The sequence below is a fragment of the Coturnix japonica genome, chromosome Z (genome assembly GCF_054131305.1).
Source record: "Coturnix japonica strain WE chromosome Z, WE-NBRP24, whole genome shotgun sequence".
NCBI classification, from domain to species: domain Eukaryota; kingdom Metazoa; phylum Chordata; class Aves; order Galliformes; family Phasianidae; genus Coturnix; species Coturnix japonica.
In genome coordinates this window covers 41,362,714-41,373,005 of record NC_140702.1, presented here as the reverse complement: position 1 = coordinate 41,373,005, position 10,292 = coordinate 41,362,714, and the positions used below count along the sequence as shown (strand labels likewise).

Below are 10,292 nucleotides of genomic sequence, written 5' to 3'. Positions count from 1 at the left end.
ACTGCTACTTCTGGCTAAGAACTCAGGCTAGAATTTCAAACCAGAAAGAGGAACAAATGTATAAATGATAGAATCACAGAATGGCTTGGATTGAAAGGGACCTTGAAGATCACCCAATTCCAGCCCCAGCTGCCCCCCACCAGATCAGGCTGCCCAGGGCCCCATCCATCCTGGACTTGGACTGCCTCCAGGGATGAAAAACTCAACTGCTTAACTTACCATCCCACTGTTTCACATATAATTGAGACATTTGGTATCCTCATGACAAATCCATATACATTTGTCTTGAAATACTCTTTGTGCTTTATACGTCCCCTTTCACAATAGGCTTAAGCAGGCTTAACACCTGCAGGAGCAACACCTGCTTAACCAACAAGTGCATTTTTCTTTGCGTGACTTCATACTCAACAGAATATTTATAAAGATCATAGGTGTTCTTTTATTGCTCCTCTTTTATATGATGTAGGTGTTCTTTTATTGCTCCTCTTTTATATGATGTATTCAGAACTTTGATAAAGATTTTTTTCAGGAACAGTTCAGGTTCTACACTTACCTCTGGTGGTTTTACACCAGTAAGCAGTTCAGCACTCCTACATCAATTCTCCCTAGAAGGAGAGGAAAATAAAGGTTTGTGGACTGAAGTAAGGACAGAGATCACTCACCAGGTAACATCATTCTGGCTGTATTTGTCTTGAAAGACAACAACTCTCATGAGGATAAAAAGGAACATCAAGAATGTTCTCATCAGGGCTGTTGTGAAACAAAGCTGGGAAGGTGGTATAAAGGCTGGTACTGAAGGGAAGCTGTCTGCAGGCCTCTCCAGTACGACTATCTGCTTGAGCTTGCCCTGCAGACTGCTGCACAGTGCTTACTCAGGCTGACAGTGGTGCTGTGGGTAACTCTGTGAGAATCAATACATTATCCTGTCCCAAATTAAGGACACCAACAATACATGTTCCATATCTGTTTATAGGAAGGCTCTCAATTCCCAAGTCCTGTATGTATAACTATTCCAGACTATGTGAGCTATCAGAACATGTTAATTCAGTGCCAGTGTTAACTAAGCCATTTTTGTAAGGGTATCCAGGAGAGTGTCTGCTCCTTTAAGGGCATCTGATCAAGGACCTTTTACAAGGGATAATAAAAGGGAGGACTTTATGGGAACCAAGCCTAATCAGTTGCATCAGTCACACTAACTGATGAGAGCATGTGAGAGTGCAGGCATGATAATTCAGCAAGATGATCTGATTGAGAACTTCTAAGGTGGGAGACAACCATAGGGCACAAGCCCCCACCACCACCCCATAGGAAAACTACGAGAAAACTCTTCACTATTTCAATTCCTTTATTGATAGTACAGTGCAGCAACATCAACTGAAATAAATACAGTTTGTATATAATATAAAAATATAACCCTTGAAGTTTGTGCTGTGCTAGGACTTAAGTACTGAGCTTAAGAAGCTGACACATAACATTTTATCTTAAATAACATGGACAGACAGGTACACTCAGCCAAATGGATCTAGTAATGTTTTCGTTCATTTGGTGACAAACACACAAAGACCAGTTTATTAGTCTGTTGTAACCATACATCACACTTCAGATGAGAGATGACAAAACTAACAGTTTTTCCAAGTTCTCTCTTTCTCATTGCTGTCTCTCACAGTACTGTGGTTCTACAGCCAGAACAAATTTTGGATAGCATCATTTATCCAGAAAAGCATTACTCAGACAACCAGCTTAAGGCACCACGGTTTCCACAACAGACGCATTAACTGGGGAAAAGATTAGAAAGAGGCTATTAAAGCTCAGCTACAGTACTATGATAAACATGGGTTTTTTTCTTTAAAGATACAGGACAACACATTCTGTTGACTAGTGTGGCTTCTATTTAATCATCCCCAAAAGAGTAAAATGTAGTAACGTCAAAATGTTACAACTTCAAGAATGCCTCAAACCTTCACCTAGATATATTCTCCCTTTAAAAAAAATAATCAAACAAAAAATCAACTGTCACTCTCATACGATTTTTAGAGTTTTACATACAATTCCCAACAAGTTACACAGAACTCCAATTTCATTCTAAAGAAAGTATTCCTAACTGCTGATAAGCAGATTTTCTTCCTAAGACTGTCCAAGGAGGAAGGCAGATGTGCATTTAATGACCAGGCAGCAAAACAGTTGGCATCTTTGGAGAGGAGTGTGTACATCACCTTGGCAATGCAGATCAAAACTTCTACTCTAATGAGTACTTGTGTGAAAATGAGTGCCTCCTCAATGCCTTCAGCCTGCTACCAACAAAACCGATGAAAGTTTAAACGATTTCAAGTTTCTCTATAATTTCCACATAACTAACCAGTCTCCTTGATTCACTCAAGCTCTCTTCCCTAATAATATCCCCTGTTACTGGCTGAAAGGTAAAACAATATGAGTGGAACTAGCATTGTAACAGCATTTGCCACAAAGAAGACACAGCAAGACATCTGCTTAAATCCCTCTCACACCTTCAAACGCAGCATCCAAATAGAGTAGGACAAGGAGTAAATTTATAGTTATATTACAGAATCGTGCACTCTCAGATTACAATTCTGACACAGAACTACAGTTCTGACATAACCACAGAATTATTCTCAACTTCAGAAAACGTTCCCCTTACATCATAAGCCAGTATCAAATACAACAATGAAACAGATGTGGCAACTTACCTACCTCCCCTTACTGAGAAGGGGATAGAAAAATCTACAGGGAAAGAAACACATTTATCTTTGGACTCGCATTATGTACTTCAAGTAGTGGTATCCATGCTCGTATTCATCTTTCTAGTACCTCCTATTCATCTTGCTAGTACCTCTGCTGTGCATACATTTCAGAGTGGGGAATAGTGCAATTACTTGTAGCAATTCCCAATTCCTACTATACTGTCGATACATTACTTCATTAATTCCTTGAGGGTTTCATTTGTATGGACTACTTGGTCAACGAAACCACAGATGTTGCCTACACTTGGCCCAGAGGGTTGATGGGATTCTTCTATGCCTTACACTAACTTTAATCTTGAAGTCAGCCCATATGTTGTTAGTACAGTGAAAACCCTAAGTTTTTCCTCCTGTAAGAAAACTGCCAGCAGCAAATAAAATGTGGCTCTTCTGCCTTAGAGCCCAAAGAACAGAAGTCTTTTTATATGACTTCCATGACTTTAGAGCCTAAGACTTCAAAGCACACCGATTTTCATCCTATCATTCATTTCCTGAATTTCAGCAACACACTTCCTCAGAGGGAAGCTACAGAGGTCATGCACCTTCAAATGCACTTTCAACTGTACAGAAATGTATCTCAGATGCCAGTAACTCAAAGAGCAACAGTGACTTCCTTTAATTCAAATAAAGTTAAAATAAATAATTTCAGTTGAAATGATAGTTTCAACTATAACACCTGTGCAGCATATTAGAAAAAACAAGAACCATGGAGAATTGTTCTTGTCTAATCACTGGCTTCCTGCACCACAGGAAATTTTTTGCTCAATATCAAAATTTTTCCAAGCTACTATCTACAACGCCAATGTAAGAATGATATAAAATTGGGAAAAGAGGTGGGAGTAAACTCCATCCTAAAAACTGACACTCTTCTCTAAGTGAACGCAATACACCCTAGGCCTGAAGAGGTCATAATCAACTTTGGTCATGTTCCATGTGTGCCAACTTTCGGATAGACAGATAGACAGTATCAATAAGGACCTAGGACAGCTTTACTCCATTTAAATGACTCAGTTTTGAGTTGGTTCCAAACTCATTACCCAAAAATATATGACAACAAAGTACCTACATAAGCAGTGCAAAAGTAAGAGCTCCACACATGCATATGCATACACACACACACACAAAGAGTGTTTGCTCTTTTCTTTTTTTCAGTGGTTGTCAACTATTTTTCCCCCTGGCAGATGAAAGAAGTTGTCTTCTTTGAGTTTAAGATGTTCTGGTAAATCTAGTTGTCTTTTTGCCTCTTCAATGTCTTCCTGAATTGCTGCAATGAGTGCATCTGAAAACAGAAAAACGGGGATGTTTGAGAGCTGAACACAAAACAACAACTGAAAATACCTTCTTCCAGAGAATACCATAAAATCACAGAGGTAGAATAGAATGATCACTGCAAGGCTTGAAAGGCAACATTTTTTGTTTTCAAACATAGCAGTGCTTACATTGGTGGAAAACACGATCTGACATCTTGATCCAAAAGGAATTTGGGAAGTAAGATCAAGAGAGCTTGCTGAACTGTTTCAAACCTACAAGAGCTGCATTGTAAAAAGTAAACAGATAAGGCCAGTGCTTTTACAGCAGCCTGGTGATTTTGGCATTACTTCTCAGGCAACTGAAATTTAGACTTGAAGTAAGATGCAGGAAGGCTTCCATTCCTTTGTTCTGCTTTTTAATTTAACTTATGCATTATCTCACGAAAACATTGTACTGAAATTTCAAATGACAGCAGGTACAGCAGCTAATTACGAAGATACAGCCAGCCAAAGAATAGCACTTGAATAAATAAAACACTTAAGAAAGTAATTCTAGTGTGGCCTGCAGTACTGACCTAAGGAATCAAAGTTCTTTTCTGGTCGAATATATCCAACAATTGCTATACTAAGAATTTCTCCATAGAAGTCTTCTTTGAAGGTGTGGATAATGTGTGTCTCCTGAAGGAAAAGAAATAAGTTGGCATTTGCAATGGACTTAAAGCTTATTTCCCCTTACTGTAAGGGACATTTACCTAATGCCCGTAAGTTAAATTATCCGTAACACATACCAACGGAACAGAGACATTCAGTTTAACATCTGTAATGCAATACTAAGAGGCTAAGGCTGTTGCTTTTTTTGTTTTCTGGTTGTTTGGGTTTGTTTCTGTTTTTAAGAGAGGGAGAATTGTACTTTGCATGGGATTTAAAAATTATTCACCTAAGATTTTTTTGATTGCCAAATTAAGAAGATAGTAATTAAAAAGCCATGATTTCTCACCAGTTCCCAGAGTTAGTATTTCCAAAGCAGCAAGCAGTATTTGCAAAGCAGCAAAAAAAAGATCAAGAACAACTGGAACAGGTTGCCCAAGGAGGTTGTGGATGCCCCATCCCTGGAGGCATTCAAGGCCAGGCTGGATGTGGCTCTGGGCAGCTTGGTCTGGTGGCTGGCGACCCTGCACACAGCAGGGGGTTGAAAACAGATGATCATTGTGGTCCTTTTCAACCCAGGCCATTCTGTCACTCTATGATACTATTGTAAATTACAAAGAAAGCTTAATGTTTCATCATCAAGTTGATGGAAAACTACAACGATCTGAAATTGAAATGGCTGACTTAGGGACAGCTTTTACAGCCAGCTCTAAGTGATAAGATTCTGGGAACTGAATAACAGAAATCCTGGGGCAAAGGCTGAGAAAGGATTCCCTATCCCACGCTTTGCTCAGAAAAAATGGCTGCAAAAAATCTGGTGTATGTTTGTTGGCACAGCTAAGCACGACTATTGTTGCCTGAATAAAAGTGTTTTCAACAATTAGGAGAGCTCTGCAAGAATGAGGAAAAGCACCAGGGACCTGACAACAAGAATAACACGACCATCAGAGCTCCAAGTTTTAATTCCTCCATCCTACTACTATGCAGTTTTGACTATTAATTTATTATATCTTAACACAGCACCACGTCTCCAGATTCTGTTACTGAAGAATCTGCAACAAAAGCAGTCACCATTTCAGAAACACAGTTAAATTCTAATCTTGGAAATATCCAAGCAATGATGGAATAGGACAAAAAAAATGAATGTTCTTTATCTACAGCTATATATCCTCTGGCTATTCAGACTATTTCCTTTTCAGAATACAAACATATTTCTAAGAGCAAATACAATTTCTAGATATCTTTTATGGGTCACATGCTGCTTATCTTGTTTAAAACCAACATCCATTATAATTAAAAGCGCCACACAAAGCAAAGTTCTTACCACTGATTTCTTAGTATTCTTATAGAACGGATTCCATCCTATGCTCAAAACCATTTTATGCACATCTCCACTTCCAACACAGGCCCATCCATAGTATATACCAGTAGAGATATCAGATGGGAAGCTTTCGACTACTTGCTCAGAAAAGTTTGCTGCAAAGATGTTAGAAAGGGTAAAGAGTGAGTGACTTTGTGGAAGCCAGGGCTGGCACAGAATGTTCTGAGACTTAAGATTTCTGCTTGCTGGCCATTTACAAACAGAACACTTACAGTGACGACCATCCTCATGTAATGTGCCATTTAGCAAAGTATAAGATGCAAAACACCTTCACGGCAACAACAGCTACCACATCTCTTGCACAGACTATTTTACATACATTCTATTCTGCAGTCGGAATTAATAAACAGAAAGTAAAATACCCAGCCAGTATTCATTTCACAATTAGGACGACTACTGCAGCTTTAATACGGTCAAATAAGAAAAATAAATAAATAAATAGAAGTTTCTTCTGCACTATAAAATAACCTCCGAGCTATTCACTAACTTGCAAAATAATTACGTAACAAACACGTATTAGTTAACAAAGGCTTGACGGATTTATACCCCGGCCCCACCCGCCGCGTGTCTGTAACCTCTGCATCATTTCCAATACGTTCGTTTCCGCGCGGCCGCTCCCCAGCGCAATGGCCATCAGATGGCATGGTGAGCGAGCCTGAAGGAAATCACTTCAGAGATAAGGGAAGAAAGAAAAAAAAAAAAAAAAAAAAAAAAAAAAAAAAAAAAAACGGGAAAAGGCAACAGAAAGCAGAAAGAAAAAAGCAAGGCACCACCGCTGCGGACAGGTGTTGCCGCAGGCGCACGCACACCACCAGGCGCCAGGAGCCGGCTGCCCCCAGCTCCCCGCCTGTCCGCCCGCCCCGGCCCGCCCTCAGACCCCGGCCGGGCCCGCCGCTCACCGGTGGGCACGCCCAGCTCCTTGGAGCCCCTGCCGAAGCCCTTCACCACCTCCCCGCGGCAGAAGTACGGCAGGTGCCTCATGGCGGCGGAGCGCCCCGCGCTGCCGGCAGCCCCCAGCCTCGCTCGCCGAACCCGGCCTCGCGCCGCCGCTTCCGGCCGCGGGCACCACCACGCGGATGGGGGGGGCAGCGCCGGGCTCGGAGCGGCGGGAGGCGCCGGCAGGCCTCGGCCTCCCCTCGGCGATGGGCTCGTCCGCGGTCTCGCCGCCGGCCCCGCCCCTCGCCGCCGTCGGTGCCGGTTCCCGTGCGGTCCGCAGGCGGTGTTGCGCTCCGCGGGCCGTGAGGCGGGCCGTGCTGCCGGCGGCACTGCGGCACGGCGCGGTTGGAGGAGGCTGCCGCGAGGAAACGTGCCCCTGGGGGTGGTGCGACCGTTGTGCCGCCTTCCTGCCGCGCCCTACGTGCCTGCCCGTGCGCGCGGGAGGCGGGAGCGCGTTCCCCAACGCTCCGCTCTTCACGTTTGCTTTTCCTGAGCGAAAAATCGCAGGTTCGTGGCTTACGTAGCAGCACGGCAATGCCACGCGTAGCCGCGCTGACGCAACGGGACGTGAATTCGCTGAGGAGAGTGGCTGTCCTCCTCAGCACCATCGCTCGTCTGGCCATTCTGATCTCCTGTCAGGGAAGCGTTCCCCGAGCTACGGCCGGTTCTGTCAGCTGGCTTCTCACGGGGGAAAGCCACCCGAGCGCCTGTGGCCTGCCCGTACCTACCAGCAGCAGCTCCCAGTGCTGGGTGGCTGCCCACTGGAGGGTGCTGAGGGCCAGCAGTTCGCCCATTCACTGCTCCTGTGGGCATCCATTGCTCCACAGGATAAGGCCAACATCATTTCTAGAAGCAGTTTTACTTCAGGTTTACCCTCTTCCTATTTCTTTCACATCACGGTTTTCCGCCATCCATTTACTGTTAACATCTTAATTCATTACCCTAGTTTGAGCAGCTCACACAATCGTTGCTTGTGTGACCACAGCTGAACAGAACAGAGTGAAAAAGAAAGAAAAGCAAAAGAAAAAAGATCCTAAAGACAGTAGCACTGTGTACATTGTGTTCTGCTGCCTGGCAGTGTGGAGAGGTGTCACAAAAAGGTTTGTCTTGTAATACTTGATTATAAAGAAACTACTTACTTACCTAAAGGTGGACTGTGACAGCCAACACTGTGACACTCCATGCCCTGGACTTCTTAGGTTATTTAATCTGTAGAGCAAAACATATAAAACACAAACATTATGAAGCAAATAAATTTATATTGTTCATCATATGTTTCTTCCTTGCAGTATCAGACTATATCTCCCGTTACAATCTAGATATATGCAGGCGTATACTAGTGTTCTTTCATTCATTCTGATATTCATGTGATGTCCACAAGATGTCATCTAGTCTTTTTCAGTATTTGCAGATGTGGGCAAAGCATGTGCAGTCTCAGTGGCAGAACAGATCCTGGGAAACAGAAAGTCAGGTAAATATTTGGGTAAGCATCGTGTGGTTAGTAGCCCTACAGAGGTCTAACTGGTGAGTTACATCTCATCTTGTCGAGCAGTCGATGTATTAGTCCTCTTCAGAAGCTATAGGTCACTGTGATCCAGCTATAAATTGCCCCTCTCAATGGGCAGATCTCTCTGCTGATCTATTTTGTACTTAGTTCAGCTTAGAGGGACAACTCTATATAAGTAGAAGTTAATTACCTGTATTCTAATTTAGCAGATTTTTTTTTCTTCAAGTATTTTATCCAAATTTTAGTCACAAGCACATGCCGAGTAGATGGATAGGTTGTCTGTGCAGTTATCAAACCCAGGCACTGTTTCAAACAGCTGGAAAAAGAACTGCTCTGTTCTGATGATGCATTTTTACAGCTGTTGTTGTTAGTAAGAAGTCCTGAAGTATTTTGATGTAGCCATGGAAACCTGAATTAAGACGAGGGAGCAGGTGCTGTGTGCCATCAGTGCAGGCTTCCTTTTGTCCAGGAATGGCCTGCACTGCTCCTTTCCTCTGTTCTCATGACAGAAGGCTGAAGGGGCATCTTTAATTTTCAAGCTGCAAGGGGAAAAGCAACAACATCAGAAAGAGAAGATGGAAATGGTGGTCCCAGTGACTCATCTTGGGGGAGGAGGTAGCAAAGAAAATGGCTGCAATGCTTTCTCCCAGTTGCTTATTATTATTCGTTAACATCATTCTCTTCCTACCTTCCTTTGGCTGTACTTCACTATGACAAGGAGGCCTTGAGCTGCGTCCTTGAAAGATGAGAGCTTGCTCATACTGTAAGTAATGACTGAGCAAACATGACGGACCCTGCTGATAATGTCTTGCTATTGAAAGGAGTATGGCATTTATAATAATGCTGCCGACAGATGATGCTGTCTCCCACATCCATGCAGGGTACACTTGTGTTTACTGCAGCACTGCTGTCTACATAAGGTTAACCATATCTGCCCTGCAGAAAACGTGAGGAGGCACTATAAGGACATCTGCTGGAGCACCTCGTGCTGGCCTTTGCAGTGTGAGGGTGGATGCTATGACAGATATAACTTTGCACCCTGTAAGGGAGGAGGATCCTCTTCAAGTACGGCGTTTTTTACCTCTAGTGCAGCTTGAAAGTGAGGTTTCCTACACCTAAAAGGAGATCAAGATTCACTGTCTGCATTCCTCTGTTTATTCTACCTTATTGAAACAGCTGTTTTATTAAGCCATTTGTTGTTGTATTTCTTCTGAGATATTTTGAGTAGATGTTGAAAGCTTGATGACAAAGAAAGTAAAAATGAGTCTAACACTGTACAAGTTTACATTGAAAGGAACACTAGTCTTTAGCCTTGCACTCTCATTATTCATGTGGATTTGCTGGGGGGGGGGGGGGTGTTAACGTTGTAGAAATACATACTAATTCAGTGGAGAACAGAAGTGGTTTATTGCTGTATCTATGGGAATGCACAGAGCAGCGGAATGACAGGCTGCAGGTGTGAACTCTGCCCATGAGAGTCAGTTATAGTCTTTATGTGCCTTTGGATCTGTTCAACACCTTTACCAAAACTCAGATAAACAGATTACTGTAGATAACAACAGTCACTGAAATGCTTCAGTTAAGGAGACTCTAAGCAGTACATCATTTTAGTAACAGTCCACTCCTGTTATGAGTAAACCCCTTCTTTGCTACTTAACTTTTGCTTACTGACAAAGCCATTTGTTGTATATGTTTATCTCATAGAGTTTCTTAACTAACTTTGCAAGGCCAGCAGAGGACTATGAGATGTTAAGTATTTTGCATCGGCAGTACTGGGCTCTCTTTTCCTCCTTTATGAAAGTAGCATTATCAGA

General features: G+C 42.7%; 1 protein-coding gene across 4 annotated transcripts; it reads right to left on the bottom strand.

Annotated features, from left to right (window-relative positions):
- Nucleotides 1–1,327: 1,327 nt before the first annotated feature.
- On the bottom strand, nucleotides 1,328–9,501 carry LOC107306186 (riboflavin kinase-like). Of its 4 annotated transcripts, none has more exons than XM_085528254.1 (4): nucleotides 8,115–9,501; nucleotides 5,979–6,130; nucleotides 4,582–4,684; nucleotides 1,328–4,035 (listed from the first exon to the last, which is right to left on the bottom strand). In XM_085528254.1, the coding sequence occupies exons 1-4, from the start codon at nucleotides 8,152–8,154 to the stop codon at nucleotides 3,905–3,907; spliced, it is 426 nt and encodes a 141-aa protein (XP_085384380.1). In that variant the 5' UTR covers nucleotides 8,155–9,501; the 3' UTR covers nucleotides 1,328–3,904. The 4 variants fall into 4 exon arrangements, with proteins under 4 accessions (XP_085384380.1, XP_015704590.2, XP_032297214.2 ...); XM_015849104.3 differs by lacking the exon at nucleotides 8,115–9,501 and adding an exon at nucleotides 6,935–7,075; XM_032441323.2 differs by lacking the exon at nucleotides 8,115–9,501 and adding an exon at nucleotides 6,582–6,901.
- Between the last annotated feature and the right edge of the window lie 791 nt (nucleotides 9,502–10,292).